At 56.3% G+C, this 20544-nt stretch overlaps 2 protein-coding genes across 5 annotated transcripts; both read left to right on the forward strand.

The window, feature by feature from the left end:
* The first annotated feature begins 31 nt into the window (after positions 1 to 31).
* Positions 32 to 10214, forward strand: Kcnj14 (potassium inwardly rectifying channel subfamily J member 14). The gene is made up of 2 exons (XM_004867008.3): positions 32 to 5796; positions 7319 to 10214. Exons 1-2 carry the CDS (start codon positions 5089 to 5091, stop codon positions 7913 to 7915), a joined length of 1305 nt encoding a protein of 434 aa, XP_004867065.2. The 5' UTR covers positions 32 to 5088; the 3' UTR covers positions 7916 to 10214.
* Positions 10215 to 11584: 1370 nt separating this feature from the next.
* Cyth2 (cytohesin 2) lies at positions 11585 to 18992 on the forward strand. 4 transcript variants are annotated; one of them, XM_087200560.1, is made up of 12 exons: positions 11585 to 11801; positions 12646 to 12793; positions 12903 to 12969; positions 14004 to 14122; positions 14665 to 14745; positions 15245 to 15357; positions 15505 to 15653; positions 15992 to 16103; positions 18017 to 18093; positions 18321 to 18392; positions 18489 to 18643; positions 18727 to 18992. In XM_087200560.1, exons 1-12 carry the CDS (start codon positions 11783 to 11785, stop codon positions 18812 to 18814), a joined length of 1200 nt encoding a protein of 399 aa, XP_087056686.1. In that variant the 5' UTR covers positions 11585 to 11782; the 3' UTR covers positions 18815 to 18992. The 4 variants fall into 4 exon arrangements, with proteins under 4 accessions (XP_087056686.1, XP_021101598.1, XP_087056687.1 ...); XM_021245939.2 differs by lacking the exon at positions 11585 to 11801 and adding an exon at positions 11884 to 12365; XM_087200561.1 differs by lacking the exon at positions 11585 to 11801 and adding an exon at positions 11915 to 12097.
* Positions 18993 to 20544: the final 1552 nt, after the last annotated feature.

Raw genomic sequence — 20544 nt, forward strand, 5'->3', positions numbered from 1 at the left:
CTGACCCTCAGCCCACTGGGTGCCATTCCCTCTGTCTCACCTCGTTTTTATTCTGGAGCTCACTGTGGGTCAGTGAAAGGATGTGTCTCATCTTATGCCCCCCAACTTACTAAGGTGACCAGGGAGCCCCCCATCTCTGTCGCCTAAACTGTTGCTACTGCGTGTCCCCATCTTGCTCTGGCGCCTGCACCCCGCCCCCTACCTGCTCTCTGCCGGGCTGCTCCAGCCTCCTGGGCTGTGGCCCAGCGCCTTGCCTGGCTGGCTTCTCTGGCTCCCCCTCTGCGGCTGTGCCGCCCCACCCCCGCCCCTCCGTGCTCCCAGCTCTGATCTGCTGTGGGCTCAGAGGTCTGTCCTGGCTCAAGGCCCTAGGGTCCGAGGACCAACCGCAGCACCCCAGAGGCCTCCCCACAGCCCAAGCAGAGGAGCCCTCAGCACAGGCCATGGGGATGGGCCACCCCCCCAGGTATGTGTCCCATAAGAGAGCCAAGCCCCGGAGCCAGCCCACCCTCCTGCCTGGCCATCCTCGGTGCTAGCTCCTGCCCCAGAACCCCGCTCCCCCGGATCTGGGGCTCCCCACCCAGACCCATCCTGGTTTCCACTTTTCCTCACTCCCATCCATGGGCAGCCCCTCCACACCCATCTCTCTCAAGTTCTTCCCCTCTCTGAGCATCAGCTCCATCTCTTCCCTGACTGCTCCTAGTCTGCCTGACTCTTCTCTGTCCCTGTCCCCTGTCACCCCCCCGCTTTGGTCTCCTGTTCCCTTGCTGGGATCTACCCTCTCTTGGAGGGTCTTCTCACTGCCCCTGGTCCTGCTGCATCTGAATCTCTCTTCGTAGACTTCCTATGCCTCCCTGTCCTGCTGTCCAGACCCCACAGGTTGGGGGCAGTGGGGGGACACCCTTGGTTTTGGGGGGAGACTGGAGTGAGTGTTAATTTAGGGGGAAGGAGGCCTGAGGGCGGGGCTTCTTGGCCCCAGATTAGACAGTGACTTGAACACAAGTGGAAGCACCTTAAGCCCCACGGCTCCTTTATATGGAAACATTAAGCTGCTCTTGCAGGTCAGGTGGAGGGGGGACCTCGGGCTTGGGATCCTTTCCTTCCCCTCCTGCCTTGGTGGGAGACAAGGTGGGGGTGTCCCGAGCTCCAGTCCCTTCGCCATCCTGGGAGCTGGACAATGTTGGGTGCAGACAGGGCCCCCTGGAGGTGAAGATTCCCGAGGGTCTGGGTTAGACATCTGCCTCACAGCGAGGTGGCATCCAGGATCGAGGAGGCAGAGTCCTGGGTGGGAAAAGCTCCAGGCCCATGCCAGCTTCCCGGCGCAGCACCGTGTGGGCCCGGCCAACCTGCCTCCTGCCCAACATGTGGTCATCTTGAGCGCTTAGGTGAGCCAGGGGTCTGGTGGCCCAGTGGGCAGGACCTGGCACGGGGCAGGTGCTTGGGACACTGACCAGTGCTGGGGCAAGGTCTTAGCCCCTCCCTGGCTGAGACTCAATTGCTCTCCTGAGAGTGGGGAAGGGTTTGCATAGAGGTGAGGGGTGAGGGGCTGCGGCTGTGCCCATGCCAGTTCCTGCCCACCCCTCCCCACAGGGGGTCTGCTGCCGGGAAGGGGCTGCAAGCACAGAGGTGGCATCCTGGACTGGACTGCAAACTAGCCCCTCTGCGTGACATCCTGCTCCCCTCCCCAGGGTGACCTCTAACATTCAGGGCTGTGGTGCTGAAGGGGGGAAAGAGTCCCTGCGAGGGCACTGCCCCAGCCTCAGCTTTGCATCTGTCAGGTGGGCCTGGCAAGTGTCCACACAGCAGGGCTGTCCAGGTGGTGCTGGTCCAGCAGGCACACAGTACAGCAGAGAAGAGCTTGGTGGAAATTATTTAACCCCTGACAGCCCTTAGCCCATTCCCGGAAGTCGCCCACCTAAGGGTGGGGGCTGCAGGATTCCCTCCACTTCCTAGACCTCAGAAAGGGGTGGGACCTGCCATCCCTCACCAGCCCTGAGAATGGCCAAGCTGGAAGTCAACCTAGAGGCACAAATGCCGAGGCCTTCTGGGTCCCCTTCCTTTTCAGTTGGGGAGTTATCACCATTCCACAGACGAGCAAACCGAGGCTCTGGGAAAGGGAGCCAGGAGTAGCCGGGCACACGGCCGGGATTCGGCCCCATCTCTAGGATAGGAGGATGCTTCCTGACTTTATCGATATCCCTATCTTTGCATCTGGTGAAACAGGTTCAGAAAGAGGTGCCCCACTGCCTGGCGAGTGCAAGGTCCTGAGTTCAATTCCCAGTACCAAACAAAAAAAGAGGTGCCCCAGGTCAGAGGGTCAAGCTGACCCTATTTATTTGGTTACAGCTTAATGGAATATAATTCACGTGCCATCCCATCTGGCCATCAAAGTGGACAGTGGTTTTTACTATATTTACAGTTGTGCGGATGCAACCCTGATTAATTTTAGAACATTTTCCTCACCCCAAAAAGAAACCCCTCATTCTTTGGTTATCATTCCCCAACTTCCCCCATTTCCCCAGGCTGAGGCAACTGTGGGTCTGCTTTTATTTCCATCCCCAGTACTGGGGATTGAACCCAGAGCTGTGTGCACGGGAGGCCACGCTCTACCACCGAGCTGCACCCCCACCCCCACATGGTCTTTTGAGACTGTTTTGTCACTTAGGATAATATTTTCAAGGTTTCCATATTGTTACATCAATTAGTACTTCATTTGTTTTTACTGCCAAATAGTATTCTTTGAAGGAACACATCACATTATATGTATCTATTCATCATCAGGTGATAGATCCTTAGTTGTTTCTCTCTCTTTTATTTTCTCTTCAGTGCTGGGGAGTTGAACCCAGTGTGTTTGCCTTGAGTTACATCCCCAGACCTTTTTAATTTTTTTTCAGACAGGATCTCTCTATGTTGCTAAATTGCCCAGGCTGGGCTGTAACTCATAGTCCTCCTGCCTCAGCCTCCCAGAGAGCTGGGATTGCAGGCTGGCACCGCCACACCTGGCTTGCTTCTAGGGTACTATTATGCTGCTATGAACATCTGCATTCAAGTTTTTTGGGTTTTTTTGGTACCAGGGATCGAACTCGGGACCTTGCGCTTGCAAGGCAGGTGGCAGAACCACTGAGCTAAATCCCCAACCCTGCATACAAGCTTTTGTGTGGACCTTTGTTTTCATTTTTCTTGGATAGCTAGATAGTGAGGTACAGGTAGATACCTAGGAGGGAAATGGCTGGGCAAGGGGTAACTCTGTAGCCACTAAAGGACCTGCCAGACTGGACTCTGCAGCAGCTGCTCCCTGTCCCATTCACAGAGCAGTTCGGGACAGGCTGATTTCTCCACTCTCAGCAACCCTTGTTGATTTTCTCTTAGCCGTCTGAGGTGGGTGTGTGGTGGTATCTCTGGGTGGGGGTGGGGAGGAAGTTCTATTTGTTTATTAATTGGTGGGGACAGTTGAACCCAAGGCCTCAAAAATGCTAAGCACACACTTTACCACTGAATCACAGTGCCAGCCTCATTGTGGTTTTGAGTTGCATTTCTCACTGGCTAATCCTGTTGTTACTATTTTTTACTTTTTTTTTTTTTTTTGCTTTTCACATGCAAATTGGCCATTTGTATATCTCCCTTGGAGATGTATCTATACAGACCCTTTGCCTACTCTTTGTTTTGTTTTGGTTTTGGTTTTTTTGCAACAGGGTCTCACTATCTAGTTCAGGCTGGCCTTGAATTCACTATGCAGCCCAGGCTGGCCTCATGGCAAACCTCCTGCCTCAGCTTCCTGAGTGCTGGGCTTACAGATGTGGGCCACCTTGCCTGGCCCTTCACCTACTTTTACATTGGGTAATTTGTCTTTAGCATTGAGTCTCAAAGCTCTTTATATATTTAGAGCAGATACATGATTTGCCATTATTTTCTCCCCTTTGGCGGATGTTTGAATTTTTTTTTTTTGGTACCGGGGATTGAACTGGGGACCTTGCACTTTCGAGGCAGGCACTGCAGCCACTGAGCTAAATCCCTGGCCCTTTGAATTTTTGATAGTGCTTTTTTTTTTTTTTTTTTTTTTGAGTCAGGGTCTCTCCCTTTGTAGTTCAGGCTGGCCCTGAACTCACTATGTAGCCTAGGCTGGCCTCAACTCAGTGATCCTCCTGCCTCAGCCTCCCGAGTGCTGGGATTACAGGCACGCACCACCACGCCCGGCAGTGCCTTTTGAAGCACACAAATTTTCAATTTTGACCAAGTTCAATTTATCTACTTTTCCATTTGTTGCTTACACTTTCTGAGCCAGCTTTTGAACCACAGCTGGCCTCAGACCCAGCTCATCTCTGTGGAGAAGCAGTTACAACTTAGCTATTATCAGCATGGTCTGTTAGCATTTAAATCCCAGCTTTCTTGGCTGTGATTTTGGGCAGGTAATTTAAACTTCCTAAGCTTCAGTTTCCTCATCTGTAAAATGGAAGCAATAATGTATACCTCAAAAGCTTTGTCCTAAGGCTCAAACAGGCAAATTTATGTAACGTCCGTCAGCAGTGTCTAAACCATACCACACTTACTTATCTGCCTATTTATTTAGTTAATACAGTTCTGGGGACTGAATCCAGGGCCTTTGCCTGAGCTATATCGCCAGCCCTTCTTTACTTTTTATTTTGAGCCAGAGTTTTGCTAAGTCACTAAGTTGTCCAGGCTGGGCTCGAGTTTGGGATTCTCCTGCCTCTGGTTCCCAGAGCATACCTGAGTGTGTACCACCACAACTGGCTTGTTACATAAATTCAGACTGAACAAAATGTCTGCTATAATAATCGTGTTGGCTGCTTCAACCCCATCATGGCTTCAGCACTGTTCTGCTACTGCTCTGCATGGGTTCCCTGAGGCATTACTGTGTCTCCCTCCCGGCCCAGCCCTACTCTTCAAGCTCGGATGGTGGGGCTCCTTCTACCCATTTGCCCGATGAGGCCACAGATGCCCAGCGAAGAGCGCAGCATGCCTGGCCCAAGAGCGCACCAAATCCTGGCTCCCCTGACTCTTGTCCCTTTCTCCTCCCGCAGGATCAGGGCGCCCACCCCCCACTAGGCGGAGTGGAGGGGGTCCCTCCACCCAATGGGCCTGGCCAGGGCCCTGCGCCGCCTGAGCGGCGCCCTGGAGCCAGGGGACAGCCGGGCGGGCGGCGAGGAGGAGGCGGGGCCGGGGCTGTGCCGCAACGGGTGGGCGCCTGCACAGGGCCCGGGCACGCGGCGGCGCGGGCGCCTCGTGAAGAAGGACGGGCACTGCAACGTGCGCTTCGTGAATCTGGGCGGTCAGGGCGCGCGCTACCTCAGCGACCTGTTCACCACGTGCGTGGACGTGCGCTGGCGCTGGATGTGCCTGCTCTTTTCCTGCTCCTTCCTCGCCTCCTGGCTGCTCTTCGGCCTGGCCTTCTGGCTCATCGCCTCGCTGCACGGCGACCTGGCCGCGCCACCGCCGCCCGCGCCCTGCTTTTCGCACGTGGCCAGCTTCCTGGCCGCCTTCCTCTTCGCGCTCGAGACGCAGACGTCCATCGGCTATGGCGTGCGCAGCGTCACCGAGGAGTGTCCAGCCGCCGTGGCCGCCGTCGTGCTGCAGTGCATCGCGGGCTGCGTGCTCGACGCCTTCGTCGTGGGTGCTGTCATGGCCAAGATGGCCAAGCCCAAGAAGCGCAACGAGACCCTGGTCTTCAGCGAGAACGCCGTGGTGGCGCTGCGCGACCGCCGCCTCTGCCTCATGTGGCGCGTGGGCAACCTGCGGCGCAGCCACCTGGTGGAGGCCCACGTGCGGGCCCAGCTGCTGCAGGTGTGGCGGGAAGGGAGGGACCCTTTGGTAGCCCCCAGATGGACCTGTGCCCGCTCTTCCCGGGGGCCGGGACTTGAGGTGTAACGAGCTCCCGGTGTCTTGTGGGTACTGTAGACCTTAATGGCCTCCAGCTCCCGGAAGCATGGGGCAGGGAAGTGCCCAGATGGGGTGGTCTGAGGTGGCGTTTTGTGCTTAATGGGACTGTGTGGCCTTTCCACGGCTCAGGTGTACAATTCCCAGCAGACACTGGGGTGCTAGGAGTGGCTTTCCGTCTCAGGCAGGCCCCAGGTGGGCAGCCGCTGGCGCCTGCAGAGCGGCATGACTCAGTTCTCAGGAGTTCTGGGGGATCCTGCCGCATGTGGGGATCACGTCAGTCCCCAGCTGTGGGGCCTGGGCACTCTCACCAGCTGGGAAGCCCTTTTGAATGGTAGCTTCTCAGTGACAAGACAGCTCCCACTTTCACCAGCCCCTGGGGTAGCAGCTTCCTTGGGAGGCCCAAGGGAAGTCCCTTGTGTTCCTAGAATTGCGGTCATGTTGCTCAGACATCCCCATCCTAACAAACTGAGGGACAGCAGCTTCCCTGGCCCAAGTGGAAGAACTCTAGCTTGGGGTCGAACACCTGCAGTTCCAGCACTCTGGAAGGCTGAGGCAAGAGGATTAGAAGTGCAGGCCTGACACCACCACGCCCCCTCAAAGGGAACTTAATGAGAGCCTGTCTCAAAAAAAAATAAAAGGGCTGAGTATGTAGTTCATTGTGAAGGCCCTGGATTCCATCCCCAGTACCGCGAAAGAAAACATAAAAAAGCACAACTCCAGGCTGCGGCTGGACTTGAGGCAAGAGGAGGAAGGAGGAGGGACAGTGGTGCTGGGAACGAGCTCCTAGCAGCTGGGGTTGGAATAGGTGCCCATCCCCTTCCTTGGTCACCTGCCTGGCAGTTTGAGACACCAGGATTCATAACCAGGAGGGGCACTGTCTCTTCCAAGGTCTGTGGGGCAGTGACATGGTGGGAGGTGGGTGTGGACCCCGCACGCACAGGCAAGCGGTGGTTGGGTTGGTGGAGGAAAGCCCAGGGCCAGCCTGAGGCAGGATGGAGTCCAGCAGGCGGACCCTCGGTTATCCTAACTCCCCTTGTTAGCCTGATTTACCTTTCTCTGGCCATGTATTGAAAGCCATTTTTTCTGTCCCTCTTCTCCGGTTCCCCGGCTGGATGTCATCCTTGTCCTCCATGTCTCTGTCGTAACTTCTGTGGCTCTATGCCAATATCACTCTACTTTTCTCTACCTCTTTCTCTTTCTCTCGACCCACCTCCCTTGCTTTCTGTCCTCGAACCCTCTCTCTTTGTCCTTTCCTCTTTACCTCTGGATCTCTTGTCCCCTCATCCATGTTCTTACTCTATCACTCACCCCTGCTGGCCTTGCTTTCTTTTTTCTCTGTGCTCTGTTCCTTCTGTCTTTCCCTCTCTCTGTCCCTCTGTCTCTGTGCTCCTGCCCTCTGCCTTTGGCTCCTGGCCTTTTGCTGCAGCCCCGTGTGACCCCAGAGGGTGAGTACATCCCGCTGGACCACCAGGATGTGGATGTGGGCTTCGATGGAGGCACCGATCGAATCTTCCTTGTGTCTCCCATCACCATCGTGCATAAGATCGACTCTGCCAGTCCTCTGTATGAGCTGGGACGTGCTGAGTTGGCCAGGGCCGACTTTGAGCTTGTGGTCATTCTTGAAGGCATGGTTGAGGCCACGGCCATGACCACACAGTGTCGCTCATCTTACCTCCCTGGAGAGCTGCTCTGGGGCCACCGTTTTGAGCCAGTCCTCTTCCAGCATGGCTCCCAGTATGAGGTGGACTATCGCCACTTCCATCGCACTTACGAGGTCCCAGGGACACCTGTGTGCAGTGCCAAGGAGCTGGATGAACGGGCAGAGCAGGCTGCCCACAGCCCCAAGTCCAGCTTCCCTGGCTCCCTGGCTGCATTTTGTTACGAGAATGAGCTTGCTCTGACCTGCTGCCAGGAGGAAGATGAGGAAGAGGAGACCAAAGAGGGGACTGGGGCAGAGACAGAAGATGGAGCTGCCAGCCCCCAAGTCCTCACACCAACCCTGGCTCTGAGCCTGCTCCCGTGATGCAAACTGATGTCCCCCTTCCCCACTGGGGCCCCTTTCTCAGAAGTAGCAGGATGGAGAGATCATCCCTCTGCTGGGATGGGGCAGGCATTTCCCAAGACCTAACAGGCATACTGGGTCAATCTTCAGGCCTGGTGGACCCACCCTAAACATCCTGGACCTCAAGTTCTCTGCTTCTGTGCTTCCTCCTGACACCGCTTTGCAAGCCTAATTCCTGACTCTTCGCAGAGCTGAGGGATCTAGAATTCTGTACCACCACAGAGGCAAGAGCTGGTTGTTCTAGATTTCTCTACATGGCTGGGCCTGATGGTTGATCAGGGTCAGAGATCAGTGATAGCAGAGGAAGTCAGCAGTTCCTGGACAGCAACAGAGATCAAGTCTGCAGGTCTAGGTTAGCCTAAGATCCAAGGGGCTCTTGCTGGTTGCCTCAGCCAGCTGAGAGGCAAATCATTCATTCAAGACCACTTCAGGAGAGGCTGCGGAACACTCCAAGTATTCAAGACCATCTTGATTAGCCAAAAGCAAACAATTGTGACTGCATGTCAAGAAAAGACCTCATTGTTCCAGAAAGCCCAAGAGTTCAGATTTTGTGAGTCTAGGTGGACCACATAGGCAAACACTGGTGATTCTAGAACAGGCTGACCTAGGGAGCTGAACTACTCCAGAAACTACAGAGTTATGTTTCTAGAATGCACAAAACAGCAAGACCTGGGTTTAGAAGGACAAAAGTGACAGATTGAGAGTTCTTGAAATGAAAGAACTTCTGACTGTTGGCTGTAGAACATCCAACCGAGGGGATAAGCACAGCTTCTGAACCATCCACAGCATGGTTTCTGTTTCTATTTGAAATGCCATTCTAGAATGTGCAAAGGAATCAGGATTCTGGGCTCTAGATTGATCAGTGTCAAGGAAGGCATGGTGATTCTAGATGACCTCAACCTGCTGGCTCCAGTTTGCCTAGTGAAGTTGAGAATCTTGATGATCCTAAATGACTTGTGGTTCTGTAATGCCAAAGGGAATCAAGGCTCCAGGGATGCAGAGTTGTCCATTCCCAAAGCCTAGAAGTTCTGATCACCTCTGGATGGACTGCTCAGCAATTCTAAGAAGAGGACACAGGACTTGATGTGTAGCATTTCTGGGCTGACCTAGCAAGTGGTGGCTCAGGTGAGACCTTGTAGGTCACAGGGCTAATTAGTGTGTAAGTGAAGGGGAAGGCCCAAGGCCGGTGTGAGTCTAGAATGTTCTGGAATACTACACCTAGTGACGTGTTTCTGTTTCTTAAAAAAATTATACATATGTTGGGCCGGGGATTTAGCTCAGTGGTTTCACTGCCTGCTGCCCAAGCTCAAGGACCTGAGTTCAATCCCTGGTACCAAAAAAAGGACATGAAAAATATTATACATATGTGTATTATATATATATATATATATATATATACAGATATCTGTTGTTTCCTCTGATTACTACAGCAAGATTAGAAATTGAACTCAGATTAATTGGAATGGAGTCCTTTTCAAGGATACAGGAAGTGTTGCTCTATGTCACAACTGTCCCAACTCTTCTTGTGTGATTTTGGGCAAATCACTCCCCTCTGTTTGCCTCAGTTTCCCTGTCTGTGAAAACAGGATTTGGGGACTTGAAGTTCTCCAAGGGCATTTGCAGCAGGACAACTGCTCACCTGGTGGAGGGTAGGGTGGGATGCTGGTCCTGGGCACTTCTTGATGCTCCTGGATCACATGGCCTCTCAGGGGCAGCTGGGATGGGAGATGATCTTGAAGGCTGGCTCTGAACTAGAGTTTGTGACTTTCAGGCCAAGCAAGGGGTGGCATGGACTGTGGCTAAGGGTCATTGTCACCACCTTCTGCCCCCTGCTCAGGGGAATGACAGAGGAGGAGGGGGTAGCTCTGAATACTAGGGGTCTTCCCACTGTGTGGATAAGGGGCATTTGAGGGGTGGGTCTCCCCAGATTAAAGACCTGGCCACCCCGGTGGGTGTGTCTGAGTGTGTTTCTGGGGCATGGGTCCTGGGGCCTGGCCTTCATCCATGCTGCCATCCTCTTAAGTGGCTGGCAGGCTGGGAGCCAGCCGCAGAGGGAGCCTGTGCCAGGGGGAGGACGTGTTCCCACCTTGTGTTCCCAGCTGAGGGCAGGCACTGTCACTGGCTGCCGGCCCACCTGAGAGCTGCATCAGCCCAGGTCCCCTCTCCTGGCTCCTTCGTCTCTCTTTATCCTTCAGAATCCCCACGTAATAACCGGATGGGATTAATTAGCTGGCTGCTCTCCCAGCTCAGGGCGTCTGGGGCTGGGACTGGAGACAATGGAAACCCAGTGGTGGGGAGGGGGATTAGGCTGGGGGCAAAGGAGGAGGGGATGGTTCTGTTTGGGAGGAGGTGGGCAGTGTTGGCACAGCCTGGTCTCCTCCACTGGGGAGGGCAGGACCTGGGCCACTCATAAAGGTCAGTGAGGGGATTAGGAGGCTGTGTGTCTAATCCAACAGCTTAACCAGGCCTTGGCCTTGAATCTGTCCTCACCTGTGCAGGCCAGGACGTGCCCATCATGGTCCTGCTCCTTTAAGGGATGACCTGGCTCCCCATGCCAGCCAGGCTCCTGCCCAGTTTGCCCTCCCTGCAAGGAGCCATCAAGAGGCTGGAGAAGGGGAAGGCCCTCGGATATGGACAGGTTTTGAGAGGAGGAAGGAGTTGAAATAGGGCAAGTGTGTGAAGACAGGCTAGATGGAATGCGGGGAAGACAGAAGGTCAGGAATCAGGAAGGAGGGTGCTGAAGGAAGAGTTGTTGTTTTAGGGGGGAGGATCCTGGGGAAGGGAGGGGTCTTAGGATGCTTAATTGGGGGAGGAGTCAAAGAGGCAGAAGGTCCCAGGAAGGCAGAACCCCTGCTTTCACTCTATTTGGCCTTCCCTTAGTGTCCCATTCTCCCTGACGGGTACCAAATAGCATGGCATTGGGAAGAAAGAGTAACTCTTTCATTTCACCACCCTTAGACTGTTTTGTTTTTTTGTTTTTTCGGTACTGGCGTTTGAACTCAGGACCTTGCTCTTGCGAAGCAGGAGTGGCGCCACAGCCCCAACCACCCTTAGACTCTGAAGAGGCTGAGGCAGATGGGAGAACATAGAAGGTATTAAGGAAAGGGTCTGTAGATAGTAGAGGGCTGAGAGGACGTGGAAGGACCCGAAGAAGGAAGGCAAACGGCCTTAGTTGCTCCCGGTTGCATGGCAACCGCCGCGGTCAAAAGCCAGCGTGGCCTACTTAGAGGTGTGGCTACTGGAAACAGCCCCTGGTTGAGGCCACGCCCCGGGCAACAAGCAGCGCAAAGTGCGGCCCCCTAGCAACGCACGGGGAAGGTGGAGTTCGGTTGACCTCCTCAAGGGCCAGAGCCTTTGCATAGGCGCAGTGTTCTCTGCAACGCATAGCCCCACCTCCTCTTATCTCCTTTCTGAGGCTTCTCATTGGAGGACATGCCTGCCAAGGGCTCTCTATTGTTTCGGAGGCGGAATCTGGCCTCCAGACCGCACACCGATTGGCCCCGCATACCGTCTGCCGCCAGCCCCGGACATTGCTACATCTAACTCTTGGGCGCCTATTGGTTTTGGAGGACGATCCTTTGGTGTCGGGGGCGGAAACGTCGAGAAGGCCCGCTGTGGATTGGACAGTGTCAAAACGAGGGGCGGTCCCTACTGGCTGGGCGGTTGGGCAGTGAGAGCAGAGTCTTTTCAGCGCTGAGGACTGGCGCTGAGGAGGCGGCGGTGGCTCCCGGGGCGTTTGAGCGGGCTCACCCGAGCCCACGGGCCAACGCGGATCCAGGCCCGACCGGCGGGACCGCCCCGGACTCCCCGCGGGCCATCCTAGCCGCCATGGAGGACGGTGTCTATGGTAGGCTAGGGAGAGGCGGGGCCAGCGGCGGCCCGATAGTGCGTTCCCTTCCCGCCGCCCCGCCGTCCGCCGCGAACGAGCGCTCCTGGCGCGCGGCGCCGAGCGCTTGGGCCCCGTCGTCGCCTGTCTGCGGCGCAGGACGGGCTTCCGGCGGGCCGGAGACCGGGGCGTTCCAGGCCATTGTTTGGGCCGAGCCTGTTTCCGGTGGCGGCGGGAGGGGCCGGGATGGAGCTGGAGGCGCGGCCTGGGCAGAACGAAACCCGCCTGAGGGGCTGGAAGAGCCTAGTGCCTGCAGGGTGGGGAGGGGGTCCCGGGGAGTTGTGGGGCCGGGGAGAAACCTCGGGAACTCCGGGGACCCTGCTAAGGCGGGGGCGGTGCCTTCGATGCTCGTCCCCCCTTCCCCAACTCTTACAAACTGACAGCAGCCGCCCCTGCCATCGTCACTTTTCATGGACCCAGGAGTCCCGACGCCCGGGCTGCCTGTACTCACCACCCAGGAGCCCAGGCCAACAACTACCTCACCAGTTATGGAGTCAGAAAATCAAGGCCTCAGCCCCCTTCCAAGTAATGAATCCAGAAGTTCAGACTTCAGCTCTTTTCTTTCCCTCCTAGGCTCAAGAGCTCAGGTTTCCCTTCTCCCTCAAACTCAGGAGTCGACCCCAAGTCCCCTCCTCCCCCAGGACTCCTGGCCCAGCCCTTCCAACGCTGGAATCCAGGCCCCCAGCCCCTTTTTCCACCAGATGTGGGAGGCCCTGTTCGCATCTCCCCCAGCCACATCCTCTCCAAGGTTGCAAGAATCTCAGCTCGTAGATCCAAGAACTGATTTCTAAATCCTGACCCCCAGAACCCCCGGACCTGACCCCGGAGGAACGGATGGAGCTGGAGAACATCCGCCGGCGGAAACAGGAGCTGCTGGTGGAGATCCAGCGCCTCCGGGAGGAGCTCAGCGAAGCCATGAACGAGGTGGAGGGTCTGGAGGCCAATGAGGGCAGGTGAGGGCTGGAGCAGGGAACTTGGGGGGCTAGGGTGTGGGAAGAGCCAGGGATGTCCAGGCATTGACCCTCGACCCCCTCAAGCCCACCTTGCTCTCTGCCCCTGCAGCAAGACTTTGCAGCGGAACCGAAAGATGGCAATGGGCAGGAAGAAATTCAACATGGACCCCAAGAAGGTACGTGGGGCCACGGGGCTGGCTGGGATCAGGCAGGCAGACAGGAGACGGAGTTCTGGCACCTTGAAGTTCCCAAGTGTGACAGGTACAGATGTCCTTTAGGCAGACACTGGGTCCTGATCCCTGGCTGTCTGTTTTGAGAACACTCCCCAAGTGTTCCAGCCTCCTGACTTGCTTGTGTTCTGTGCCCTGCCTGAAGGGTCCTTTGCCCTTATTCTGGATGCAGTCCGGGTCCCAAGAGGAGCTTGAATGTGGTAGGGGTTATGGCCAAAATGACATCCCCAAGGAGACCTGAGGAGGGAGGTTCCAGGGCTGTGGACACCCAGGGCCGGGAGCTAGAAGAGCCAGGAGGACTCACCTGAGGAGGAGGCTTTCAGCCAGGTTTGAAGGATGAGCAGATGTTTACCAGGTGGAGGAAAGACATTTCTATAGGGTGTTGTTCAGACTGGCCTCGAACTCACTCTGTAGCTCAGGCTGGCCTCACACTCAAAGTGATCCTCCTGCCTCAGCCTCCCAAGTGCTGGGATTACAGGTCTTCACTACCACACCTGGCAGAGGAAATACATTTGTTCCCTTATTTCACATCCATTGGCTGAGGCCTCCCAAAGGCCTGACTCTGTGCTAGGTAATACTGAAGACCTTGAGAAGAATCTGACCTCCCCTCAGAGAGATCCTAGACATAGGTACCACAGTTCTGAGGCTTTTAGCTATAATGGCGAGCTCATGTTCACAGCCTTCGATAGAGTGCAGTGCTAATGGCTTCTCTATTTTTAATTTTTAAAATTTTTTAAATTTTTATTTGTACCAGGAATCAAGCTCTGGTCCTTGTGCCTGCAAGGCAGGCGGAGGAACCACTAAGCTAAATCCCCGGCCCATCTAAATCCCTGGCCCATCTCTTTATTCATGCCTGTAGCAGTTATAGTTTGTTCAGTCATTCACCAAACAAGTTGAGGCCCTGTTGAGGCTGGGGTGGGTTTAGATGTTGAGGTTCAGGGGTTGTCGAAGAGACCAGGGACCTGGCCTCTACCCACCAGGGCATCCAGTTCTTGGTGGACAATGAGCTGCTGCAGAACACACCCGAGGAGATCGCCCGCTTCCTGTACAAGGGCGAGGGGCTGAACAAGACTGCCATCGGGGACTACCTGGGGGAGAGGTGAGATGCCGGCCCAGCTCCTGCCCGAGGATGGCAGGACTGTGACAGGGTGGCCTGATGGGCTAGGAGAGCAGGAGAGCACTGTGGGTGTGGGACCTGGGACGGCTGTCTAGGCAGAGTGGGGACCACTGCGATGTCTGGTGGCCATGGTGAACACCTGCAAGTGCAGCAACAGACAGCTTGGGGATTGCGTGTGGATGCGGGAAGGGTGGGGCCTGTTGCAGCGGTGCCTGAAGCTGCACCCTGTGGACATGTAGGAGTCAGGGGCTTGGGCCTGACACTGGGGACCTGGGGCTCTCTGGACATGGGGTCTAGGGATATGGACATCTGGGCGTGGGGACCATGACAGGACATCAGGACCACAGGAGTGTTTGAGACCGGTGGCAGTAGGTGGCCTGCATGTTTGCCGCATTTCTCTCACCGTTCACACACTCCTGATGAGAGCCAGCTCTCTGTCCCACCCCAGGGCCAGACCTGCCACGGGCTCAGGCTTGGGTGTCCCCCACCCCCGACTCCGTGCGTGACTTTGCCCCTCTTCCCAGGGAAGAACTGAACCTGGCAGTGCTCCATGCTTTTGTGGATCTGCATGAGTTCACCGACCTCAATTTGGTGCAGGCCCTCAGGTGAGAAGGATGGGTCAAAAGGGCAGGAATGTATGCTTAGGCAGGAGGGATAATCCCTACCTACTCAGAACAAATAGATACAAGCAAAAGTAGACACGAACCTAAGGAGCTGATTGCCGGGTGTAACACAAGAGTCTACGGATAGGGTCTCCTTCAGGCATAACTGGATCAAGGTGCCTAAATGGAATTGGAAAGTTGGATTCCTGTGTCTCACGCTTGTGCTGGTAGTGCCCTCTGGACACTCTCCAATGGCAACAGAAGCCCTGGGTAACCACCATTCCTCTTTAGCAACCTTAGGGGAAGGAAGAGGCTATTTCCATAGAGATCCACCAGAAGTCCCCTGGCTGGTGCCCATTTATCAGGTTGGGTCACAAGTCTGCACCTCAAGCAGCTGCTGAGGACAGAAGGTGCGGTGTCTCGATGGCCAGTTCCTAGTGGAGAGACAAGAGTGAGGGGGAGCTTCTGGCCCTGATACCACACCTGTCTCTCTTCAAACCAGGCAATTTCTGTGGAGCTTTCGCCTCCCTGGAGAGGCCCAGAAAATTGACCGGATGATGGAGGCCTTTGCTCAGCGATACTGCCTGTGCAACCCTGGGGTTTTCCAGTCCACAGGTCAGGCCCAACTCCTCGTTCCTGGGGTGGAAGAGGCTGGGCCTGGACCCCTGGGTGTGAGGGAGGTGGCCGGGCCTGGCCCCCGGGTCTGAGGGAGGAGCCCGGGCCCCACGCCTCGGGCCGTCATCCCCATCCTGCTCTGTGCAGACACATGCTACGTGCTGTCCTTCGCTGTGATCATGCTGAACACCAGCCTGCACAATCCCAACGTCAGGGACAAGCCTGGCCTAGAGCGTTTTGTGGCAATGAACCGGGGCATCAACGAGGGCGGGGACCTCCCTGAGGAGCTGCTCAGGGTCAGCCCACATTCCTGTCCCTCCCTGCCCCTGGGCTCCCCATGCTGTTCTGTCCTGCCTCCTCCCCCAGCGGCCTGCCCTGGCCAGCAGCACTGTGTTTTCTCTGTCCAGGGCTCAGTCTGCCTTGCCAGTCTCTGTTCACCCCCCTGAGAATTCAGCAGACTCTGCTTGTCATCTTCACTCCCTCCTCATTTCTGTACTATTTCTACTTCACTCCATCTGTCCCCTCTTGCCCAGCCTGCTCCCCACCATCGGCTCACCGCCCCCCCCCCCCCCCGCCCCCGAGTGCCCGGGAAGGTCCAGGGCTTGGCATCACTGACCCCACCTCCACCCCTCAGAATCTCTATGACAGCATCCGGAACGAGCCCTTCAAGATCCCTGAGGACGACGGGAACGACCTGACCCACACCTTCTTCAACCCAGACCGGGAGGGCTGGCTCCTTAAGCTGGGTACATCCCCTCCTGACCCCTCGGGGTGCCTGTGCTGGGAACACTAGTGAGCCCAGCTCAGACTCAGCTTCTGCACATAGCCAGTGTGTGACCAGAGGCAAGGGATTTGACCTCTCTGAACCTCAGCCTCCACATCCAAAAATGGGGCTCACAGTAAGCACAGACCTGAGTGCTGGCCCCAGCCCAGGCCCTGCTGTGGAGCCCTCCCTGTGCCAGGCCCTGAACTCCGCACCAAGGAAGCCTCAGACAGCATAGTCCACCTCTGGATGCAGTGTCCCCTGGGTGCACTCCCCCTGCAGTTAACAGGGACCCGGCCCAAGGGGTTGGCACCCAGGGGACCTGTTACCCTGGTCCAAAGGCCCCCAGGGCTAGGGCAGAGCTCTGCAGGGCTCTGTTGTCCCCATCTGCTGGCTGTGTCATCAGCCCAGCAGCACAGTGACTATTACCAGTGTCTTGCCATCCTCAAAATGTCACTCAGGCAAAAGAGCTAGCATGAGCAAGGACAGCTGTCCCAGAGTTCCGAGGAGGACTCCCCGCCTGGCTAGATGGGCTGCTGGCTGAGAGGGAACAGCCTGGGCTGCGGAGATGAATGGAGTTCCCCAGCTTGGGGTCGGGGGGGTCTGCCTTGTGACACCAGCAGATTCTGGTCAGCCAGCATGGGTCACAGAAGGTGGCAGTCGTTGTGAGGTGTGGAGTCCTCCAGCTGCATGTGACAGTCACCTAGGCTTTTTGAGGACCCCAGGGGCCAAGCCACATTCCTGTAAGCTGTAGCTCAGTGTGAGGCCCCGGCCTACACAGGCCCTGCAGCGAGCTTGCCAGCGATTGGCTGCTCTGCTTGGGAGCTTCAGAGAGAGGCAGGAAGGTGGTGTCACTATGAGCCAGTGCCCCAGAGCTGTCCCTGTCAGCAGGAAGTCGCTGATTTCCCAGCTGTGGAAACGCCCAGCCCCCACCCCACAACCCCAACTTTGGTGCTGACCAAAGTGCATGGATCCCTTTGTGGCCCTTAGAAAGGGCGATCTTCCTTGGTACCTTCAAAGGCAGCTTGTGATGTCCTTACTCCTGATGATGGTCGATAGATGTCACTCTTTGTCCTTTTGGGCCCACAGGGATGGCAGAGAAGCTGGTCATGTTGCTGCAGGATAGGGTGGACCCAGATGGGTCCCAGGCTGGAGTTCAGGGAGGGCAGTGTCTTAAGGTCACACAGCCACTCTGCTGGAGTTGAGGACTGAGATGAATCCCTAGGGGAGGTACATGTCCCCATGGCCACAGAGGAGCCTCCTGCCCAAGACATGTGCTGGGGGGCCGGAGCTGAGCCCAGAGGCAAGGGGGTGCTGATAGCCTCCCCGGGAGGGAGAGGCTGCGGCCATTCCTCCCCCGTGTAGATATAACTTTTTCTTCCTCTCTCTCCCTCCCTCCCTCCCTCCCTCCCTCCCTCTCTCTCTCCCTCTCTCCCTCTTTGTGTGGCTGTGTCTCTGTCTGTCCCGCCTCTGCGCATTCTCCCTCACCCACCCTGTCTCTGCTGCCACGGCTCTGGGGGCTCCCACCTTCCACCTTCCCTCTCCTGCACCTGGTCCTGCTGCTTTCTCGCTGTCTGCCCCAGGAGGTAGGTGCCCACCAGCCTCACTCTGTCCCGAGTTGCACACGGGCATGGGGCTGCCCTGGCCTTGGCCCACTGGAAGGCTCCTCCTGGGCCCGGGTAGCAGACAGGCCTCAAAAGCATGAGCCCCAAGCTGGGGGTGGACACCTTCCTGGGCCCAAACATGCCTGTCCCTGCTTGGTCTCTCTTCCCACCTGCTGCCTTTGTCCTGGGCCTGAGAGCCCCGCCTTTCCAGCTGTGCTCCGCCTCCCCTCCCCCTCCCAGAGGTCCTGTCCCCCTGTTGAGCCCAGGCCCCCTCCCACTCCTTCCCTTTCAGGGGGCCGGGTGAAGACATGGAAGAGGCGCTGGTTCATCCTCACTGACAACTGCCTCTACTACTTCGAGTACACGACGGTGAGAGGCAGGCTGGACCCTCAGGTCTAAGGGAGGAGGGTCTGTGCCGGGACCACTGGGTCTGACGGAGGAGGAAGACTGGGCCGAGACCACAGGGTCTGAAGGTGGAGATTGGGCCTGGAGCCCCGGGTCTGAGGGAGGAGGCTGGGCCCGGATTCCTGGTCTGAGGGAGGAGGGACTGGGGTAAAGATTTAGATGTCTAAATTCTGTCCATGTTGCTCCTTCAGGACAAGGAGCCCCGAGGAATCATTCCCCTGGAAAATCTGAGCATCCGAGAAGTGGATGATCCCCGGAAGCCAGTAAGACACTCTTTGTACCTCTTCTGGCCCACGAGGCTCCAATCTGCCCCCACTACTGGCTCTTAAACCTGCTGTCTCTCTGCCATGTCTCCCCAGAACTGCTTTGAACTTTACATCCCCAACAACAAGGGGCAGCTCATCAAAGCCTGCAAAACAGAAGCAGACGGACGGGTGGTGGAGGGGAACCACATGGTGTACCGGATCTCAGCCCCTACGCAGGAGGAGAAGGACGAGTGGATCAAGTCCATTCAGTGAGCCCAGGCTCCTCCAACCGGAGGGTCTGAGGGAAGAGACTGGGCCTGGGCTCCTCCCTCACCTGATCTCTCCTCTGCAGGGCTGCTGTGAGCGTGGACCCCTTCTATGAGATGCTGGCTGCGAGGAAGAAGAGGATTTCTGTCAAGAAGAAGCAGGAGCAGCCCTGACCCCTGCCCCCAACTCTGTTATTTATTATGGAGCTGCCCTGCCCAGGTGGCCGGACCCCTGGGCCCAGGGGCTGTGGATCCTGCTCCTCCATTTGGAATATTCACCACCTCCCTCCAGCTCCTCCTTATTTGTAATTAACATGCTGTTGGTAATCTTATTAATTATTTAACCACTCAAGCCTACAGGCCCCTTTTTTTCTTTGGGTGGGCAGAGCTGAGGTGCTTAGCTCTTAGCATTTAGTGTGTCGGGAACTGGGCCAGTCACAGCCACTGAGCAGCTCACAGGGCTCCAGAGCAGGGTGCTGTCTCTGAGGGGTCACATCTGGAGGAGTTTTAACAGGCAGGAGTTAGTGTGCAGAGCTGGCTGATCCAGAGAAAGTGTTTAGAAGGCAGGTTCTGGGGGTCCAGCGTTCACGCTCCATGCACCCTAACAGCTGTGACCAGCCTTCTGTGGCCTGTGGTCTGGGGCAGGGAGTCCATAATAGGCCGAGATCCTTGCCGGTGCACAGAGGTCTTGAGGAGCAGGGTCCAGGTCAGCAGGCTGCTGACCTGGGTGGTGTCGCCAGAGGAGGCACAGCAGGCACAGGGCACCTTGTGTGTGGAAAAGGACAGCACTGTGGGCCGGTGCCTTGGAGGCAGGCTTCACCACCGAACTCTGAGCCTCCTGTGGGGGTCATGCCAAGGGGCTGCCTTTCCAGTGTTATTCCTGGGAATGTGACAGGAGGCCCCACTTTGAAGCCAAGTTTTGTTTTTTTGTATTTTTTGTTTGTTTTTTTTTTTGTTTCGGGGATCAAACTCAGGTCCTTGCGCTTGCGCAGCAGGCAATGAAACCACTGTGCTAAATCCCCAGCCCTGAAGAGCCCAGATGTTGATGTGGGTCAGCTCCCTTTTGCCCTGCATTTGGGGTCTCTGTGGTGTCCTCAAAGACGGCCTGGTAGGTGCCGAGGCACACTCGTTGTGTCATTGGGAGATCCTGCCTTTGGAGGAGCGGCAGTCTCCAGGGAGACCGACAGCTCTCGGGCACTGCCAGGTGCCCCGTAGCCTGTCGGGAATTGTAGTTCTGTGCCCTGTCGGGAGCTGCCGAGAGCCACCAATTGCTGAGTAGGGCGGGATGGGTGGGCAGCTTCCCAAGTCTCAGGCTCAGTGCTGGTCTCAGATCCTCAGTAGCTTGCTAACTGCTGCCCTTGTAAAAGGGGTGCCTCAGGCCGAGAGACAATGGACTGCAACTCCCTGCAGGCTGCTCAGCACCCCCAGGGCAGAGCTGCCAGGACAAGGGCCAGGGTCTGCGTGGCTGTGGCTGGGAAGGACTGGACCCATGTCAAACGCCTTGAAAGAGGAGCCACCAGCTGAGTGGTAATTGTACTGACTGCCGTGTTCCAAAGGGAGTTTTTGGGGTGGAAATCAGTTCTGTTCTTGCCAAATTACGCTGCAGATCCCCATGGAATATTTGAGCCAGACTGCATTCACCTCAGTTGCCCTTCAATTCTGCCTTGACTCATCTCCCCAGGACTGAAAAGCCTGAATTCCAGCTCCCTCCCCACTCTGGACCTCAATCCCGACCCTCCTTTTACAGGCCGAATTGTGTCTTCAGATTCCTATGTTGAACCCCACCAGCCTTAGCTCAGAATGCAATCTTAATTTGGAAATGGGGTTATTGCAGATATACTTGACATGAAGTCATTAGTGTGGGTCCTAATCCAGTATGACTGCTGTCCTTATAAAACAAACAA

This window comes from Heterocephalus glaber, unplaced genomic scaffold, assembly GCF_053883595.1.
Source record: "Heterocephalus glaber isolate CG9 unplaced genomic scaffold, H.glaber_assembly_v1.0 deba00001744, whole genome shotgun sequence".
NCBI lineage: Eukaryota > Metazoa > Chordata > Mammalia > Rodentia > Bathyergidae > Heterocephalus > Heterocephalus glaber.

Bases quoted from the DNA above. Each gene is read 5' to 3' on its own strand.
- Kcnj14 (XM_004867008.3), top strand. From the start codon at position 5,089: ATGGGCCTGGCCAGGGCCCTGCGCCGCCTGAGCGGCGCCCTGGAGCCA. The intron at 5,797-7,318 runs GTGTGGCGGGAA...CTTTTGCTGCAG, and splicing joins TGCGGGCCCAGCTGCTGCAG to CCCCGTGTGACCCCAGAGGG.
- Cyth2 (XM_021245939.2), top strand. From the start codon at position 12,251: ATGGACCCAGGAGTCCCGACGCCCGGGCTGCCTGTACTCACCACCCAG. The intron at 14,123-14,664 runs GTGAGATGCCGG...CCCTCTTCCCAG, and splicing joins GGGGACTACCTGGGGGAGAG to GGAAGAACTGAACCTGGCAG. The intron at 18,644-18,726 runs GTGAGCCCAGGC...TCTCCTCTGCAG, and splicing joins GAGTGGATCAAGTCCATTCA to GGCTGCTGTGAGCGTGGACC.